This window comes from Amia ocellicauda, chromosome 6 (assembly GCF_036373705.1).
Source record: "Amia ocellicauda isolate fAmiCal2 chromosome 6, fAmiCal2.hap1, whole genome shotgun sequence".
Taxonomy (NCBI): Eukaryota; Metazoa; Chordata; class Actinopteri; order Amiiformes; family Amiidae; genus Amia; species Amia ocellicauda.
This window is the reverse complement of record NC_089855.1, coordinates 21,043,767-21,064,546: the sequence shown is the minus strand read 5'-3', so window position 1 is coordinate 21,064,546 and position 20,780 is coordinate 21,043,767. Positions and strand designations below refer to the sequence as shown.

The 20,780-nt window shown below is 38.3% G+C and overlaps 1 protein-coding gene and 1 long non-coding RNA gene across 2 annotated transcripts in view; one reads left to right on the top strand and one right to left on the bottom strand.

Annotated features, from left to right (window-relative positions):
* Nucleotides 1-556: 556 nt before the first annotated feature.
* Nucleotides 557-5,900, bottom strand: serp2 (stress-associated endoplasmic reticulum protein family member 2). Its single transcript, XM_066706643.1, has 3 exons — nt 5,324-5,900; nt 2,153-2,225; nt 557-1,370 (listed from the first exon to the last, which is right to left on the bottom strand). The coding sequence occupies exons 1-3, from the start codon at nt 5,405-5,407 to the stop codon at nt 1,330-1,332; spliced, it is 198 nt and encodes a 65-aa protein (XP_066562740.1). The 5' UTR covers nt 5,408-5,900; the 3' UTR covers nt 557-1,329.
* A 1,347-nt stretch (nt 5,901-7,247) lies between these two features.
* Nucleotides 7,248-20,780, top strand: part of LOC136751790 (uncharacterized) — a 32,614-nt gene continuing 19,081 nt past the window's right edge. Inside the window, exons 1-2 of the long non-coding RNA XR_010817071.1 lie at nt 7,248-7,389; nt 11,391-11,429. This is a non-coding gene — a long non-coding RNA (uncharacterized LOC136751790). The remainder of the gene's footprint in view (nt 7,390-11,390; nt 11,430-20,780) is intronic.

Sequence of the window (20,780 nt, the reverse complement as noted above, 5' to 3'; positions counted from 1 at the left end):
ATGGATTTCCTTAAACCTGATTGACTGAAAGTATCCTGAAGGTTATCAACGTATGGAGTCACTATTTCATGAAGTTGCACCAGGGGATTGTAATGAGAGTTGAATGTTTTCTATGGCTAATCTATCTTGGCATCTTATCACACTGAGCAGAATATCGGCATTATCATCAAGGACTAGGTTTTATACAGTTCAAAATGAAGGGGAAGATGGAATATTATAAACTGCAAACCCCAGGAATTACAAAATGAAATGGCACATTGAAACACATGCCTTCACTAGCATTGCTATTGAAATGATGCCTGGTATCTCTATAGGCTGGTGAAATGCCTTAATATATATTTAAAGGTGTTATTGTTAAGACCAGGATAAAGGTGAACCGTCAGACCGAAGAAAACTACTGTTAGAAGTTGATCTCAAGTGGTTTTCATGGAAATACACCAAACACGTTTCAGGAATGATGTAATCGGATTTCTATTCCTGATGTATCGGTGGAAGGGATCTGTCAGTTCATGCCTACAGAATGCCCTGTCAGGTCACATGGATCATGTATTTCAAATTCAGTTAACTGTGGTTTTATTAATAACATTTGATTTCTTTCGGTGTAATGGTCAGGATTAACAATAAATCCAGGTATGTCCCAAAAGCTAGGTCTCATAGAGTAGCAATGCAACATGGGATACTTTGTTTCAGGAAAAGCAATACATTTGGAAACCAGAGATGACTGAAAACATTATCAAGGCCATTTGATGTATTTTGCCCAGTTTTCACGAAAGTAAGAAATTACACAATTCACTCTTGTGGACTGGCATATTTACTTAATTATTGTAAATACTTGACAACAAAACTAAGGTTTAAGGCAAAATGGATGACTTGCATTAATTCAGAAATGCAAAAAAACAAAGCATTACATAACACTGAGGTGAATGTTACAATTTACATGGATCAGTGTTTAACATTTATTTGTAAAAGTTGCTTATTAATCCATACTAAACATTATACAAAGAAAGTATGGTACACACATTCAGCAACACTTATTTGCACAAAAAACATTAGGTGAATGGAAAGAACCATAGACAGGTGCCAAAGCCAACCAATATGGTTAATCTACGGAGTCTGTATAATAGCACTGTGTCCCTTTTGGTGAGGGTTCTTTTGATCTTCAACACATTAACAAAGATGCCATGTACAAAGGATTGTGTTCTTTTCTTCAGTGCCGTGTGAGCTGAAAAATTCTAGTAAGCACTCCTGGTCTTCCCCCGAAAGCGTCGTGCCAAAAAGACAGCTGGTCCTCGCAAATGTGAAGGGAAATGGTCCGCAAAGCACAGGGGCTCACATGCCCATCCGGATGCTTTGTATGATCTGAAATATGGCTGCAAGAGAAATCAAAGAAGCTGGTTAGAAAACCATTTGAGCAAATAGTTAAAGAATGGATTGTATGTGTTTTTGGACTGAATCCAAGGAGCTGAAACTCTGAGAAAAAAACAACCAACTTTTCGATTACATATCACACCTGCAGAGCATGCCATTATTTCATACTCTAATCTATAGATCCTATTTGTACAGGTGACACCAGCAGAGGCAATACAAAGGATGGCTGTCTGGCTCGGGCCAAATAACTGATTCTGTGGAGAGCTGAAGTTTGGTAAATGTTTTTACAATGGTCAGTTCAGAAGGAACAAGAATTGCCTTTATCAGCCCATCTCAGCTCACCCACTTGGCCAAGATACTTTGAGAGGTGGACGTGATGAAAGATTTATAATGGTTCACCACATTTGCATAACGTGATAAAGAGCTCCAAGGCAATCGGTAAAATACAACCTTCAAGACTAATCAACATCAACAATACATGTATTATTAAACGCTTTACTTATTCAACTTAGCTGACAAAGGTAAGAAAGCACAATGACTGTACAATTCGTAATTTTATTTTTTTCACAAACCAGAATGTGGATTCAAATCGCAGGCCATTTTCATCTCTTTCTTGCTCATCAGAAATCTATTAATAATAGGAAAATAAACAATAAAACAAAAACAACTGCATATAATTAAGAGTCTTCAGAAACCTTACTTTTTTTTGTAAGAAAAAACACCAACATATAAACAATATAAAATGTACATTTTACTTTCATAGTTCCATTCCCAATCTTCTCACCTGATCCACACACAACAAATACAAACAGAGCCAAAAGCCAGGGTCCCACTGGGTATTTCTCTTCTTGTGGTCGCTAGAAGGCAAATGCATTACAGTCAGTATAGAAACCAAAAAGAAAAAAACACAGCTCCCACCACAATTATATAAGGCTTTCTACCAGGGCCAGTTTTAATGAGCCCTGTTCTACATATTCATGATGAGTTTAAAGAGTCCTTGGAAGAGATCTATGAAAACAAGGTCTTGCTGGGAAAAACACTCAATTATTTGAGCAGGATTTCTGGAAGAGGTAATCACTTGAACTGAAGATACTGCCATTCATATTTAAATGTATCTGTATATTAGTTGTTAAATTATTCAAATAATGTGACATGAAACAGGTATGTGTGAGTCTTTCTTGTTTGAAACCATTTATAATTGATCTGATTATAGTACCATAAGTATTGTAGCTCCAATCTGTCTGTATCTGTCAGCTACAAAATGTCATTGGCTGTAGGTAAATTTTGCAGAACCAATAAAAAAGGCCCAACTGGGTTATTCATAAGGAATGTATTACATAATGTAATATGCAATAGACATAAAAAATGTGTGAACTCATAAATGGTAAAAATATGGTAAAGTGTAGCATGGTGTACCATGGTAAAAACACAGTAAAGTATAGTGTGTTTTACCTCAAAATGCTCTTCCTCTGTTTAAGATTCTGTGGTAGCCAGCACAGTTTGCACTGACATTAAATTAAACGGCAAAAAAGTGAATGGTGGCAAATGCCTTTATTTAAAAATATAATTATATAATGGACATATACAGCACTGTCCTTTCCCTATAAAACAATGCTTATCCTCCACTCCATCTCCTGCTACAATGCTGGTGTTTTTCAATGGATTACAGAACTACAGTCGCGACTGTAGCAAAACGAATACAGACGAAGCCCTATTCTCGCCCACCACACTCACTATTCTGCGTCTATTTGTAAAGCAGAAGCTGGCACAGACGCACAGTGACTGGCCAACACTTACACACAGACCAATGTTGTAGTGATAAAATACTAAGCATGTACTGTATACTATATGATGCTGTGACACTTCTGACCCCTGCAACAAGCTTGTGTCTCCTATGACACTTTTGTGACTGACTCAGTGACTGATATATAACACCTGCCCAGGAGTTTTATTACCCTGCATGTGACAACACGCAGAGTACTCTTCTTATACCATATTATTATTATTATTGCGCTTGCACAATCACTAACTCCTCCCACAGCTTTTGTGCTAGACATAAACATGACAGTGTATAGTGATTCTGCCTAATACATAATAAGTTGCTTGATATTTTTTGTAGTTGGTATCGTCCCAAATTACTGATTTATAACTGATTAAAAATTAAACATAATGCCATTTGCAAAGCAAAACACACATACACACACACTGACAAACACAGACACACATATACTCAGACCTGTGGTCTAGTGGAAAAATATTAAGCAGGTATACGACATGGGCCAAAGATGGAGTATGGAGTGTGTAGTGTACAGCAGTACAAATAGTGTGGTGTACTGTGGTAAAAACACAGTACAGTGTTAAACTATGCCATCAATGGCAGCTTTCCTGATATGATTGCCTTTCTATACTGAAAGGATTCAAAGCAATTAATTATACACCCTTCCGTGATTTGTAGAACATGAAGCTGGTTGAATACATGCATTGTCAACTAAGCAGAGAGTCAAAATACGACAATATATGCTGACAATATCAGCAAGTGGGGATTTAAGGAACTCACTGCAGAACTCTGGTTACAAATAAGGGAACCACTCATTTTTTGCTTTATAGATGTATGATACATTAAAATAATTATTTAATAGACAGTCTAAGGAAAGCTGCTATATGGGGGGACAATGTTTTTTCTGTGCTGGTTAAAACAAATGATTAGATAAGTATTCATAGGCAACTTATGAGAAAACAACAGACCATTAAAAAGAAAATTAAAGAGCACTACAGTTCGGTAAGTTTATAACAATAATCTTACCTACCATGTGTTTTCACCCCCATCTACAAAGCATATGACACAGCAATGTGATTATGAATGTGACAGCTAGATACCATACAAGGAAACACATCAGGCAACTGCACACTGGACAGTGCAATTCAAAACACTAAAACACATGATTTGTAAGATAATGTATTAACCTTCTCAAGACATGCATTTTGAATCAAAATATCCTTATAATATCCCTGTTAACAATCACAGGTGAACACATTTGGGGCATTCTGTCACACATACTTAGTGGTGGGTCATTGATTGTTTTTCTGTGTCTTCTTGTCTTTGAAATCATATTGGCAGTGGGGCTGGGGAGATCAGCGCTTTTTTTATCATTCCATGTTTCCACATTGTGACTACCCTTCACAAGACAACTTTTTTGCTCTTGTTTATTACATGCTATAGTGTTATGGGATGCACTTGACATGAGAGGGTTCAGACACAGCTGATGTGTTTTATGAGATTGTACAAATATAACAGACACTCTTAAACAGTAATACTATCAAAGTTGTGTGACAGTATGTCTGCAATCTGTGCAGAAGAGAAGATCACAATAAAGGAGACATCATTTCATGAGAAAAGTTTGCAGGAATCGGACAGCAACAGTCCTATTGCCTTTATCTTTTGAGAAGGTTACTACACATGGTCATATGAAACAATATTTATGTTGACTGTTTCTTTCTTAGTTGGATGTCAGTTACATTGCCCTTCATTTGGATAGTCAATGCATACACATCGATATGGATTATAATGGTACGTTGTTATATACACTATTCATATACCATTTGGAGCAGGACATATTCAATCTTATGACTGAACCTCAGATCTATATGATACACTTATCACATCACGTCCATTAGAGCTATTTAAACGCGATCCCTGCATTTGTAAAGCACTGATTACTCTAGTGCTTTACTGCCAATAAATGCAATGCAACTGGATACAAATCTGTCACACAACACAGACAACACATCATAAGGTATGCATTTGTGTCTTTAGAAATAACGAGGGGGGGGGGGAAAGCAATGCAAAGCAATTCTACAGTACATTATTTGAAATTATTAATCCTAGCTATATGTCTTGGCATCATTCCCCTCACGTTGGAAAGAAACCCATCCACTGAAGCAGCCCTTTTCTTACCAGCGTCTTTGCAACGTTTCCCCTCTGTGTGATGTTCTTGCTGTGTTTCTCATTTGCCATTCGGATCCTCTGTTTTGCTACCATCTTCCGAGGCAATTCAGATATTACCGTGCACTAATATTGGCGGATATTTGATGGGGAAGATGGTGATGGGTGCCAAGACCGCTATCCCACAGCACCTGCAAGGCGATCACGTAACATGTAATGGACGGAAGTGCGTTTCCCTCAGCCGCGTCAGTTGCAGAGCCTCATCTCGGGTCTTCGCCTGTGTTTTCATGTGCATCAAGTGTAGTTTCATCTCCTAAGTATATTGCATTGTGTGCCCGAAGCGTGTGCGATAGGATGAGTGTATTAATCGGTATGCATCTGCCTAATTAGAAAGCAGGCATTGCAGTCTATTTTGTGTGCAGGGGAGCAAATGCATTCCAGGTACCACTGACTAGCCATAGACATCAGAGTGTATCTCCAGGTTTAATCTGGGAAAAGTGCATCCTATCTACTGTGCTGGGGTATGAAATACACCGAATAGCATTACTAATCCTCACCCCACCTTTAAAGTGGGTTTCCTACCTAAGACCATGCCATAGAATGAACCAAGCTATGTGTCATAGTAAAATAACTGTGAATAGAACATTATAAACCATTGGAAACTAATCTGCAGTATACAGAAATGCTTAATGATGTTTCATAGATGTATTAGGAATTTATGCTTGATTAGTGTTCATTTTTTATGTTACATTATTGCATTTCTTATGATTTACAGAGTGCTTGTAACAGCTGTAACTGTATCTAAATTTATATTCTGCATGGCTCTATGTGGTTTGTTAGTTTAGAACAGCCCATATAGATCATTTACAAACAGGTCAAAAGTTTCTAAAAGCCTGTGGTAAGCATTGGGACTCTTCCTTATCTTGTCACTCTAGGCAATGTCAGACAGGATCGAGCAATCACAGAGTAATTATAATTTCCTTGTGGAACAAACTTACAATTCTCTGGCAAAAACAAATATATATGATGCCCTTGATGGACAGGATTTAATCCTTTCTGGGAGAGGTTGGTCTAATTATATATGTATCATCCACAAACCCAGCACATCCGTTAATACACTCCATCCACAGAGCCCACCGTATAGAAGATGAACACAATTTGAAATCCTAATTGTATCCTCTGGCAAGCTATTACTCCAGGTACCTTTCCTCTCTGCACATGTTGTGCGATGGTCCTGGCAGTGACAGTTTGTGGAGATGTGATTTCTGGTTCTGTGTTCTGCAACCACTGCTGATTTTATTTTGGGTTGACATGTAATTCAGCTGCACAGATACTGTCGTGGCCTTGTTAGGTGAATTAGTATGTTTATGTGTATTAATTTATTGAAGCTGTGTTTTTCTTATACATGTATGTTCTTTATTAGTTGATTTTTGATATTTTCTTTAAAAAAAAAGTTTGTAAGCAAAAAATGATGTACAAACTCACTGGGGAGAGAAGATTTTTTTTCTTTAGTTTTCTACCTGTATTACTGTCTTCATTTTCCCAAACAGATTACCGACTGCCACTGAAATGTAATGGCAGTCGAATGTGTCATCCTGCTTGGGACAGTTGTGAGTTTTTAACAGGTTACGCTATGATGTTGTGTTAATATTCTATAGCAAAGTCTGTGTTAAAAGTCTACCAAGTATTAAACACTCATGATTTTTTTTTTTTACACTTTTATATGGTAAGATTGAGTCATCAAAGTTACATCAACATCTAACTAAATATTATTTCATTAGTAGTCATAGTGACACCCTGTTGTTGTGCATGTACGACCACTAACTAAAAGCCATGCCTTCCATTGTATTTGTTTACATTTGTAACAGCAATACGCAGCTGTTCAAGGCCAGGTTTTTAAGCAAAATGTTTTGTAACACAATTCTGAGAAGCCTCTGCTTTTGTTTTGAAGAGGGTGACCACATCAAAGAGACTATCAGAGTTCCCACCAGTCTGTCTGTCTACTGCCGACCAGCCACCTTCCAGGGACACATCACGCCTGCTCATCGGCGTCTGGGCTGAAATGTCTGCAGGACGTGGTAATTACTCAAATCACATGACTGGGAAATACCCAAATAACCCAAGGAAGAGCAGTTCTAAATATTGTCACGGCATGTCTGTCCACAGAACTAGAAGTGGAACACAACTGAAACATCTGCACAGAAGCACACTTGCCACTGTCTCATGTCAAACAATGTCCTTGTTCAATGGGAAGGCTGTGCAAGAGCCCATTGCTTATTGGTTTCCCCAAACATTTCCCCAAAAAAGAAACATTATACATTATTTCACCTACATTATCCAACATACACTTTCCCTGTCTGTTATCTTTATGCCATATTCATCTTCATTTACAGAGAGTCTCTCTTCTCCAGTCAATGTTCTGCTAATCCGGCTATGTAAAACCAGGTAAAAAGCCTATTCGGTTCAATCCTTTCATAAGACGATTTTCTGCTGGTTTCGTGAGACAATCTGTGATTGAGCTGAAAATGGAAATGTTTTGCTGTCCAAATTCATTCCACAACTTTGACTCACTTCACTGTAGGCTAGTGAGCTGCTTAATGAACTGGTTTTATCTGGGAAAATGTACAGAGAAGCTTGTGTTTACACAAATAGTTGCCAGGAGTGGCTGTTCTAACAACTGTTTCTTTCTAGGCATACAGCATTCCACACGACACATAGTGACTGTCCAGGACAATGACCAACATACACACGACATAATCAAGTCATTGTAAATAAATAAAGACAAGACACTACTTTTGGGACAAGCATTTAATTAAGAATGCACACTTTGTGAATTTGTAGTTTTAGTTAGTAGTATGATTGATTATAGTGGGTACAATCTGGAATAGATCTGGAGAACAGAAGAGCCTGTTTGAATATATTTTCTGTACATTTATTTATCATATTCAACTTGCATGTAGTAATATTACATACTTTGAATATGTACAACCTCCTAATTTCATGTGCATTCAGTCTTTCGGTCATCTCCTAATCTTGGTTTCCGTCTCTATATGCTACTACTTTAGAGTGAAAGCTGAGGAACAATTTAGTGATGACATAATATATATCCAATAGTGACATTTAGATGGCAAAGGTCTGTTTGGTTTAGTTTTAAGGATGCACTCAATATAACAGCAGAACTCTTTTTCAGTACCCAGATATACAGTACTGTGCAAAAGTTTTAGGCAGGTGTGAAAAAATGCTTAAAAGTAAGAATGCTTTCAAAAATAGACATGTTAATAGATTATATTTATCAATTAACTGAATGCAAAGTGAATGAACAGAAGAAAAATCTACATTAAATCAATTTTTGGTGTGACCACCCTTTGCCTTAAAAACAGCATCAATTCTTCTAGGTACACTTGCACACAGTTTTTGAAGGAACTCGGCAGGTAGGTTGGCCCAAACATCTTGGAGAACTAACCACAGTTCTTCTGTGGATTTAGGCAGCCTCAGTTGCTTCTCTCTCTTCATGTAATCCCAGACAGACTCGATGTTGAGATCAGGGCTCTATGGGGGCCATACCATTATTTCCAGGACTCCTGGTTCTTCTTTACGCTGAAGATAGTTCTTAATGACTTCTGCTGTATGTTTGGGGTCGTTGTCATGCTGCAGAATACATTTGGGGCCAATCAGATGCCTCCCTGATGGCATTGCATGATGGATAAGCATCTGTCTGTACTTCTCAGCATTGAGGAGACCATTCATTCTGACCAAATCCCCAACTCCATTTGCAGAAATGCAGCCCCAAACTTGCAAGGAACCTCCACCATGCTTCACTGTTGCCTGCAGACACTCATTCGTGTACCGCTCTCCAGCCCTTCGGTGAACAAACTGCCTTCTACTAAGGCCAAATATTTCAAATTTTGACTCATCAGTCCAGAGCACCTGCTGCCATTTTTCTGCAGCACAGTTCCTGTGTTTTCGTGCATAGTTGAGTGCCTTGTTGCCACGTCGGAGGTATGGCTTTTTGACCGCACATCTTCCACGAAGGCCACTTCTGACCAGACTTCTCCGGACAGTAGATGGGTGTACCAGGGTCCCACGGTTTTCTGCCATTTCTGAGCTCATGGCACTGCTGGACATCTTTCGATTGTGAAGGGAAGTAAGCATGATGTGTCTTTCATCTGCTGCAGTAAGTTTCCTTGGCCGACCACTGCGTCTACTGTCCTCAACATTGCAAATTTCTTTGTGCTTCTTCAGAAGAGCTTGGACAGCACATCTGGAAACCCCTGTCTGCCTTGATATTTCTGCCTGGGAGAGACCTTGCTGATGCAGTATAACTACCTTGTGTCTTGTTGCTGTCCTCAGTCTTGCCAATAGTGTATGACTTTTGACAGTTAACTGTCTTCAGCAACCTCACCTTGTTAGCTGAGTTTGTCTGTTCCTCACCCAGTTTTATTCCTCCTGCACAGCTGTTTCTGATTCAGTTAATTGTTAGTTATTAACAGTTAATTGTGTTTCAACCTACATATTGAATTGATGATCATTAGCACCTGTTTGGTATAATTGTTTAATCATACACCTGACTATATGCCTACACAAGTGTACCTAGAAGAATTGCTGCTGTTTTGAAGGCAAAGAGTGGTCACAGCAAATATGGATTTGATTTAGATTTTTTTCTGTTCACTCACTTTGCATTTAGTTAATTGATAAATATGATCTATTAACATGTCTATTTTTGAAAGCATTCTTCCTTTACAGCATTTTTTCACACCTGCCTAAAACTTTTGCACAGTACTGTAGATTAATTGAAAACAGACATTTTACAGTTATCTAGGTATGGAAATAACAAACAAACACACAAACAAATAAATACATATATACATTAAAGTTAAGCTGATTTTGAAGATGAAAATTCAAATGTTTTTAAATATATTGAATACAGGTAGAGTTATCCTTTCATCATAGATCAGACATTATCTATGCTATGTGAGAGGCTGAGTCTTGCTGTGCACCTTCCTCAGGCAAGTTAAACTTAGGCAGTCACACATGACATCTGTGCCTTAGGCAGGACACAAGGTCAGTGGCTCTGAAAACAGGAGACTAAACTATATCTCCACCAAAGCATTCCACCCCCTAATATCCATACTTTCTAATGTCTCTCTGTGTTTTTTATTTTGCATAGCATGCCACGCCACTGCAGCTTATCTGGCCAAGTGAATGCCTGACAGCTGTGTGTTTCATTTACAAGTCAAATAGGTCACCTGTGTCACCTGCTTGTATTCAATGTATAGTTACACTGTGCAGCATGTTTGGATTTGTGTTCAAAGGAGAGAAACAAATCTGATGTAGGATCCTTTGACAGTCACCAATACATTAACAATGTACAGTAAATGAATCAATGATGATCCTGTACCACACTGTGTCTGTCTTTTTGTATATTTGTATATTCAAGGGGTTACGTAAAAACAGCTTCATTATTCTTGGGAGCTATTTTCACTGTAGGATGTATGTTCAACTGTAGAAGGAATACTCCCATCAGCTCGGTTTTGTAATACGGTAGTGTTACTATAATACAGTGAAGTTTAATATACTGGTGAGTAGTGCAGTGTTATATAATATGGTGTAGTGTAATATACTGTAGTGCAGTGTAGTACTATTAGATACATACTGCTATATGATCACTACTTCTGACCTACATATACTTCTACTTACATACTATCATGGACTCAACATACCTGTTTTTATTCTAATCTAATTTAGTCTTAATTATGAAGCCTCACCCTGTGGAATAATTTTGCACCACGTACATATATCTATTTACAACTTTTTAATCTCCCCATAGTACTTAATTGGCTAGATTAACCCGCCATCTGTAAAATGGCTGCCAATATGGCCCAACTTCTCCACATTGACTGAGCTTCAAACAGTTCAGGAACAACACTAGTGTTAGAATTTCTCTTAGGAATATATCTGCTACCTTTTTGAGTTCCTTATTAGTAAAGAAGATAAAAAATGCCTTCATTGTTAAAACCAAGATACTGTTTTACACCAAACAACAATAACAGTAATGCAGAAAAATGTATATACTCCCCAGAGTCACCGGGACATCTCCCTGCTCACCAAAGACACACAGGTAAGTTCCCTGAGTCTATATTTGCATGTTTGTTTTGGTTTTGTGTGAAAACAGTAAACAGACCTACATATGACAATGTTAGCTTTTGTTTTCTGAGTGAGTTTTAATTTGTTTGTTTGTCTTCTGTTGTATGGTTTTATATTGATATGTTACTGCCAACATAAATGAAATGCATTTAAATGAGTTGTAAATCCATGTTTACCTGGATGGGTTCCAAACATTGGTGAATATGATATTGTCCTCTTAGAGAGAACCTGCCAGAAAGATGTTTTAATTGATGTTTTGCATATTAAGAGCAAAAGCTCCACAAGTTCTAACCAAGTAAATATTTACTTGGGAAAGTATCTTGGCCTCTGGGGAGGCTGACCATGGGGTGACTGCAGATGGAATTGGTGGAGGAAACAGGAAGGTTCATCTGCCTGTTTCTGGCTAAATCAAGTCATAGATGAGTATCTTTATCTTATTTTTACTTTGCTTCATCTCAGTCTCTGAGGATATTTCTGGTGGGATAATGCAGTTCTCCCCTACCCCCATACCCTAGTTTCCAACGACAGTATTTTTTGCGTTAATCATAACAAGTGTTGCCCCCGGGGCTACTCATTGTATTTATGTAGCCTTGCTGGGTTTTGTAATCTGATTGCAGCACACAATCTCATTTTTACAGGCAGCAGAGAAAACATCTCCACACAGCCCAGTTCATGAATTACTGTTCATTAAGAGCAGCGTAAGCTTTCCAAAGCTTATACACAAGAATAATTTACCATGCAAACTCCATGCAACATTGAAGTGCTAAACATGGCTTTGAATGATAAAAACAACATATCTATTTATATGTATTCCTCAGCCAAATGTCATTTTGAACAGGCACACTGCAATGTGTTATACGTTCGTTGCATTCATGAAATGTGAAACTGGGGCAATGGGAAACCCCTTAGTGCAATCCCTGTCGAGAAGCCAGCCCGGAGGCCAGGTGTGTATTATATGACATGATTTCTATGGACTTCTGTCCTGGGGTTCCTCAGGTGGAAACAGGCTGTCAGGGTGCAGTGGCAGAAAAACACTGCCCTCGCTGTCCTTCCTTTCTGTTTGCTTTTCTGCACTGAGTGGAGTTTTGCATTAGAATATTCAAATCGAGGAGAAAAAAACGATGAATTTGGTGACTGTGTTTGCTTAAAGAGTAGAGAGTAGGATCTAGAAAAAATAGTGTTGCTTCTGCTGTTTACATAATGTGCCTGAATACAATTAGCAACGAGCTTGGCTGGGATTATCACACAGAGCTGGCTCGGAGGGAAGGTGTCCCTCTTTCTCTGCTATCAGCCGAGGTCTAGGAACCCTAAGAAGGGTTGCCTAGCAACTACACGTAGGGAATAGTGATGGCAGTGTTATAAGGGAGGGGAGACTTTGTTATTTTGTTCTTATTTTTGTAAATACAAGGCACAATGTTGTCCAATGCTTAGCTGTAACACTTTAAAATAAGGTGGTGTGATTCCTCATGAATTAATGCATTAATACCACACAACTAACACATGAATATGACGCGCACTTCATCTGATTTGTGCTGATAATCCCGTGTGAAGCAGGGTTGGGGTTAGAGTAAGGGCTAGCATTAGGGTTCATGTGTAAAGCTAACCATACATTTCCTATAGAGCTTGAATTGAATGCAAATGAAAATATTAAAAACATGGTTACCAACCATGAGGACAATCTTCAGTTAATAACGTCCCAGCAATGATCAAGAGGAAACACCCACGTTCCGTTTCAGCAACGAACATTTATATAAAGATCTTGGTCCAATTGTGTATTTGGAGCTTCTCTAAACAGGAAAGCTGGCACAGTATCAATTCCTCACAGAGAGCCCTAGATATGTACCCCTGTGTAGCATTCTGCTGCTTTCTGAAGTTGTTTGTTTACGACACAGAGGAAGCAGACGCATATAAAAAAATGTAAGAAACTGAAGATTACAATTATTTAATTATTTGCGGAGGAAATGTCTGAACAATAGATGACATGTAAATTAGACGATTCTATTTGTGTCCCAGCAGATACGAGCAGCTGTTTTACGTTGAGAGCACTGGTTTCAATTACTAGATGTAATTGGCTTTAATATTGGCACGACCTTACAATTAAAAATGTTACATAATTTGTATATAAGGAAAGTGAAAGGGAGATTATTGTGAATGTTTTCAGATTGGCCTCACAATTTCCCGTTACTGGACAGTGAATACAGAAAGCTGCTTTGCAAGCATATATTGATAACTTCAAAAAAATCAAGTGTGTTGTGGATATTATCCTGTATTATATGTAGCTTAATGCCAGATAGATCTTGACTGACTATTTAGCAAACATAAAATATGGTAGATGTGACTGGAATATATTTGCCACATAGTACTGCTCCTTATTTCAAGAGCGCCTTTGTTTTTTTTGTCTTGGGTTATTAATTTGCCTCCACAGCAGTCGTTTGGCTCTGACTGTGTTTTCAAACATCAGGGCATTGCTTCAGCTAGAGTCTCTGTAAGGATCAGTAGATAGTTTATGGAAAAATTAGTGTTTTCTTGAGCAGTAAAGTAAACCACATGTCCCAAACAGAATGCAGATGGAAGGACGATATTCCTATAAATGGCAAATTTCTCCCACTGCAGACTTGGGAGTGATCTGAATTTGACCTTTTGTTATAAAATATCCTGAAGAAAAATTCTCAGTTTTTCGCTCTACCCCCCTGTGGCTCCTCTGACCCCGTCTCAAAAGTCACAGTGCTCTATTCCCTGTGTGTCCGGGGTTGTTCAGACAAGTACAGATAAAGTCGAGCGAAAATGGTTATTTGAACAATGCTGAGAAAAAGCTTTACAGTGCAAGTAAAAACTCAACCAAACAACTTTAAAAACACAGCTTTAGTACCATGGAACAGAAAGATTTGACTAGATTTGATGTATTTTTGTTCCATAAACTATTTACACATTGAAAAGTGTTCACTGGGTGGCTTTTAATAAACCATTGGGCAGATTGCAGTGCTCAGTGACAACACCACTGTAGACCCAGTGTTTTTAATATAATATAGACAAGACGACACAAATTAGCTGCAACAGATCACTTAGGGCTGAGAAATATTTATCTGAAAGTAAAACTAGCAGCTTTAATTAAATGTATTACATTTCAGAGTTTTTCAAATGAAGACCATTTATGGGTAATTTATGCAACTATGGTGTGTGAGTAGATAAGCTATCAGTGTGTTACAGTAAGTGATAAACATATGTACTGTCCTGACTTATTACCAAATCCCTTCCTAATTTACGAAAATCTGGTCCCTAATCATCAAGTGTAATCATCCCTTGGCTTCCCCTTCCAGCAGCTCAGTCCCTAATCTTTCTCCAACCTCATCAGCAGGTCGTGACCCATGAGGCCCTGCATAACTGCACTCGGTGGCCCTTAGCCTAAGTCCTGCGCCAGTGCTTTTGTCTTTAGAAAGTGGTGGCTGGTGGCAGGCTGCTCCTATCCACCAGCACCGCACCAGCAACTTTGAGAATACATATCACAGGAGAGCTTCCTGAGGAAATGACAGTGGGGTCTTCAAAGAAACACAAGCAAATGTCCCTTTCACCATGTCTTCCCGCAGTCCACACCCCCTTTTCCTGAACACTTACCGTAAGCGCCTCTTGTTTTCCCTGTTACATAAAAAGTTGGATGTTTTATCAGCTGCAAAAGGTGCACACATTCAAGAGAACATTGTACGTAGGAGAGGGTTTGGTGTTCTGAAGGGGCACGTGTACGGGTAGATAATGGCCTTGTTATTCTCACTGTTTCTAATGCTGATTGTTGCAAAGCTCTCGATTGTCACTCTGTGATGATAATTCGGCCTTGCAGGACAATCCCCATGGTTTAAATTCTCTCAGATTATTTCCCTTAACCCTAAATGCTGCATAGTCCTTCTTCCCCACTGCCCTCTATAGAGCTGTAATGTTAAAAAGATACAATTATTATTTAAATAACTTACTCTTTAATCTATAACTTGTAATTTTTCTAAACAATGACATTGAGACTTATTTATACATTTGCTTTCTTTCTGATGCTAGGTTTCATTGCTCTTCGTGTAAGACATCTCCTCCGGTCATTTTAAGTTTACCTTTGTCAGCGTTGCAAGACTATTGTGTCTTTGCTTTTTCTTTCGTTTTTTTTTTTTTTAGATTTATAGCGCAATGCCGCAGGGAGTGGTATTGGGGCCATTGCTCTTTCTCCTCCTAATTCATGTCCTAGACTCTGATATAATTAGCAAACTCATTAAATTTGCAGATTACATAAAGCTGAAGCACTAGCTGACATGCAGACGCAGCCCAGGGATTCCAAAAGGATTTAGACCAGAAACCAAACTGAGCAATAATATCTGCACTATTAAAATGAAAATATGACTTTGTATTTTGGTAACTTTTACAGAAGGACTATTCATTTGATTTGTTAAATTTATTTATTAAATAAATGTACTATATATATATATATATATATATATACAGTGAGGGAAAAAGTATTTGATCCCCTGCTGATTTTGTACGTTTGCCCACTGACAAGGAAATGATCAGTCTATAATTTTAATGGTAGGTGTATTTTAACAGTGAGAGACAGAATAACAACAAAAAAATCCAGAAAAACGCATTTCAAAAAAGTTATACATTGATTTGCATGTTAATGAGGGAAATAAGTATTTGACCCCTTCGACTTAGTACTTGGTGGCAAAACATGTACAGGCCCATCTGAAGTTTGCCAATGAACATCTGAATGATTCAGAGGAGAACTGGGTGAAAGTGTTGTGGTCAGATGAGACCAAAATCGAGCTCTTTGGCATCAACTCAACTCGCCGTGTTTGGAGGAGGAGGAATGACCCCAAGAACACCATCCCTACCATCAAACATGGAGGTGGAAACATTATGCTTTAGGGTAGTTTTTTTGCTAAGGGGACAGGACAACTGCACCGCATCAAAGGGACGATGGACGGGGCCATGTACCGTCAAATCTTGGGTGAGAACCTCCTTCCCTCAGCCAGGACATTGAAAATGGGTCGTGGATGGGTATTCCAGCATGACAATGACCCAAAACACACAGCCAAGGCAACAAAGGAGTGGCTCAAGAAGAAGCACATTAAGGTCCTGGAGTGGCCTAGCCAGTCTCCAGACCTTAATCCCATAGAAAATCTGTGGAGGGAGCTGAAGGTTCGAGTTGCCAAACGTCAGCCTCGAAACCTTAATGACTTGGAGAGGATCTGCAAAGAGGAGTGGGACAAAATCCCTCCTGAGATGTGTGCAAACCTGGTGGCCAACTACAAGAAACGTCTGACCTCTGTGATTGCCAACAAGGGTTTTGCCACCAAGTACTAAGTCGAAGGGGTCAAATACTTATTTCCCTCATTAACATGCAAATCAATGTATAACTTTTTTGAAATGTGTTTTTCTGGATTTTTTTGTTTTTATTCTGTCTCTCACTGTTAAAATACACCTACCATTAAAATTATAGACTGATCATTTCTTTGTCAGTGGGCAAACGTACAAAATCAGCAGGGGATCAAATACTTTTTTCCCTCACTGTATGTTGCTTCAGTTTAATCAGGTAACACACTCATCTTTTTGTATTGTATTGTTTGTTGTGTAGTTGTAAGTCTATTTCTGTATTTCTATTTTAAGAAATCTTAATAAAAGGTATTATATATAATGAAGAATATAATCTTCTTCTCATGTCTGTGTCTTTTACTGAATACATTCCATGTAGCTAAATATTTCGAAACTTTGTTTTTGATTACAGCCAAGGTATATATATATAATTGGAAAATATCAGATTGCATAACATTTCCACTGGTCATGAAAAGTTAATATTTTTCCAGTGGTATGTGTTTAATTCGGATTGCTGAGGTCATCAGGCCTGTATTTAGAGTTGAGGAAATAATTAGATAAACGTCTGTGCCTTTTCTTTTCAGAGTAACCCAAAGCATCGTGCCACTTGTTTGGATTCCCTTCCAAACAGAGTACAATCTGTTCTGTTGTACATAAAAGGCAATTGATGCAGCTAACATTCATCTGAAATGTGTTTTATGGATGAAGTTGTTTAGGCGGAAAAAGATGCCGTAAACAAAGTGTAAAAGCCCTTATTAAGATTGGTTGTTCTACATATTAATGTCAATTGGCATGATTGTGTGGAACAAAAACCAAATACAGATTCTTAACTGAGTGCAGACCCTTCCATTCTCTGATGAAATATTTACCAATGTAACTTGTCTGGTGAAACAAACATATATTTGAAGTAGCCAACATTGCATTGCAGCTGTGTCAACTTGACCCTCTCCCCCTTCCTAAGTAATCATCTAAAATAATCAACCAACTGTAATGATACAAAGATAAAGGCTGGGAGAAATGGAAACAAAGCTGTCTATGGCTGTGTGCGCATCCCAGCACTGTACTCCACAATTAAACTCTCTCTCTCAACACCCAACAGCTGCTGGATTGGCTAACGTGGGTTATGGTCAAGTGCATGTCAGTACAAATCTTGCTCTGTCAGTTAAAGGGATTTTTTAAATGTAATTTAATTTGTGTATAATGGTGCAGCCCCTCTTTAACAGAGATTGCTGCCAACCAGAGAAAGCTCTCCTGATTTCTGGAAATAACGTATGACGTGCAGGCAGGAACGCAGTGACAATGCAGTCATGCTAGTGTCCTCCGGGTGCTCTGAACATGTGTTCATTGAGTGAAAATGAGCAAGTGGAAGAACGCGCACCCTGGAAAGATCCTATTGAGAGGAGAGAGGATTAAAGTATTACAGTGATTTTCTACCCTTTACTGCCTTTCATTACGCAAACAAATAGAAGCTGCTGTCAACTAATGAGGATTTTTGTGTTCATCTTCATTGAATCAGAAGCCAGCTTAAAAAAGAAAAAAAAACTCAATGAAACCGGGATGGTTTTGTTAACTGACTTATCTTATGTGCTGATCGCTGGGGTTTTGTCTAAAAAGCACGCTTTGAGATTTCAGACCATGAGCTGTCGTACAGCTAGAGAAGCTTTTGTTCCAGAATACAGTGGGCCTCTTTTAAAAAAATAACTCTGGCATACATGTGCTTTAAAAAAGACAGAGATAGCGAGAGAAATACTACCAGGACTCACTGCTCATTGTTATCTTTTATATTAATGTTTATGTTGGACACGTTTGTTAAATACGTAAAATGCCCACTTTGTCATGATAAGATTGTGCAGACAATTTCATTTGTGATCCTTTTTTTAGTGGTTACATCAGTGTGCTCTAAATTCCTTTCTGGTTGCAAGGTAATCTAGAAAAAAAAGACCACATAGTTAAAGACTCATGCGATGATATTCAGAATTGGGAAGAAGCCAAGGAAAGAATCAGCAGCTAGTCTTAAAATCCCCAAAATGTACAGAACCATCACTCTTTCTGATGTACATAATCCTTTCTACCTTAATTCATTAATAAGACATCTGCCCTGCATTTATTGTTTTATTTTGTAATTGCGGTATGTACAGAATATCATATCTAGCTGCCTCTTAGGAAATTTAGAAGAGAATATTGATTTGTATGCTGCCCTGGCAGTTCTTATTAGACTTATTAAATATATTTTGGCAGTCATTCCACTGCAGATATTCAAGCATAAGTGACTAAAAAGATAACTTGCGAGGCCTGGCAAATTCAAAAGCTTTTCCACTCCACCCTATAATATCTCTTACTGTATTCTACACCACTTTCATGCTGGAGTTGTGTGCAGATGCATGGTAGTTCGGTTGGGGTGTGATGTAACTGAATAACTGCCACGTAAGAATGCTTTCAGGACTTGGAGTGCAACTTCATCAGCTGTTTGGCTCTGGTGATGGAAGTTTCAGAGGGAAAAAAAGCCAGATTAGCATATTCTCCAGAAAACAGCATCCCCCTGCTGGACACTTGTGAATCGTTAAAATGTTCACTGCTGTAGAGGAATATATATAGAAAGAGACATTTAGGAAAGATAAAGTGTGTGTGAGAGAGAAAGAGATTCAAAATATGCACATATAGTTTAGAAACAAATATTTGTAATATAACCCCTGCTTCTGACAACATCCTGATCGCGTATCACAGCCAGGTGGGTCACTGCTGCACCTGTGTAGTACTGTTTTATCCATCTATTAATGAAAGATATAAAACTGATCTCTTTAAAAACTAGGATGAACACAGTCTTTTTTATCATAAATGGATTATGAATAAACTGAATGGATAATATCAGTTCACGTCATGAATCATAAGTGTATATCGTTTCTACTGCGAATGCCGCAGCCGAGCAGCTGTTTTGCACGGACTGTTTGGCCAGTAAGGTCTGCTGACTGAGCTGTGGCCTTGTCTAGACACTGTGCAGTAAAAATCATGGATGACTGGAGTGCCCAAACAAATTTACACTGTTCCTCTAAAAGGCCAGATTGATAACTAGATTGCCATGCTGACAAGATATACTATAGAAGTCATGAGAAGAATACTCCATTCATCTAAAATGTCACAAAAATGTATTGTGTGTTTATTTGCTTTTAAAAATCCTAGTCTGGCAAACTCCTATATGCTATGAAACATTTCTACATCCAGTGTAGGGAATCTATTTTACAACTTAAGAGTGTTGTATAAATTCTTGCATTTGGTGACTAATGAAACGACTGATTTATGAAAATGATGACCACAAAATGGCAAAGGAAACCTGTGGTTTTGAATAAATTTAGAAACACTGTTCTGTGTCGGAGAAGATGGAAACACTTTAAACCAGAGTCTCAGCCTTTGAAAATTGGAGGTGCTTTTGATTTTAATACTCTACCTTCGTTCAACACAGAAAAGTGAATATTTTGTTTCATACAGTTGGGATTTTGCAAACAAAAGCTCCAGCAGATATTTAGGTCACCCAGGAAACTGGGCTAAGCACATCCGACAGACCCCAGCACTTCTTTCCTGCTTTGGCATTCTCCTGTGAAAGAGCCCTTGTACTTCAAATACGTATTGTTCTTTCAGTGGCTTTATTAGCTTCTCAGAAGTGGTTCTCAATCTTTGACTTCAGATCTCTTGTGAATTCCAGAGAGCACCAGCTGGGAATATCAGGCTTTCAAGCGGCGTTCAGTTCCACCTGCACACTTTGTCTTTGAGGTGTAAAATGCTGTTTGAATTATCAAGACAATATCCCCACAGGGGGAAAATCAAATCACAGGCAGTCCATACAAGCTTGTTTCTGTCCGTTATGTTAGCTGTGTGAACTGCTGTGTTAACCATGCATTAACTGTAAGGGGAAGAAATCATTACTCAGTATTAGAGGAAGTTTGATTTGGTTTTCGTCTTTTCCAGTTTATTCATAGCTCTGGAGAGA

What these genes read in the sequence shown, in the direction of transcription:
- serp2 (XM_066706643.1), bottom strand. Translation starts at nt 5,407, where the DNA reads ATGGTAGCAAAACAGAGGATCCGAATGGCAAATGAGAAACACAGCAAG. An exon ending in GAAACGTTGCAAAGACGCTG is followed by an intron (nt 2,226 to 5,323) that starts GTAAGAAAAGGG and finishes TTTGCCTTCTAG; the next exon opens with CGACCACAAGAAGAGAAATA. An exon ending in ATTTGTTGTGTGTGGATCAG is followed by an intron (nt 1,371 to 2,152) that starts GTGAGAAGATTG and finishes TTTCTCTTGCAG; the next exon opens with CCATATTTCAGATCATACAA.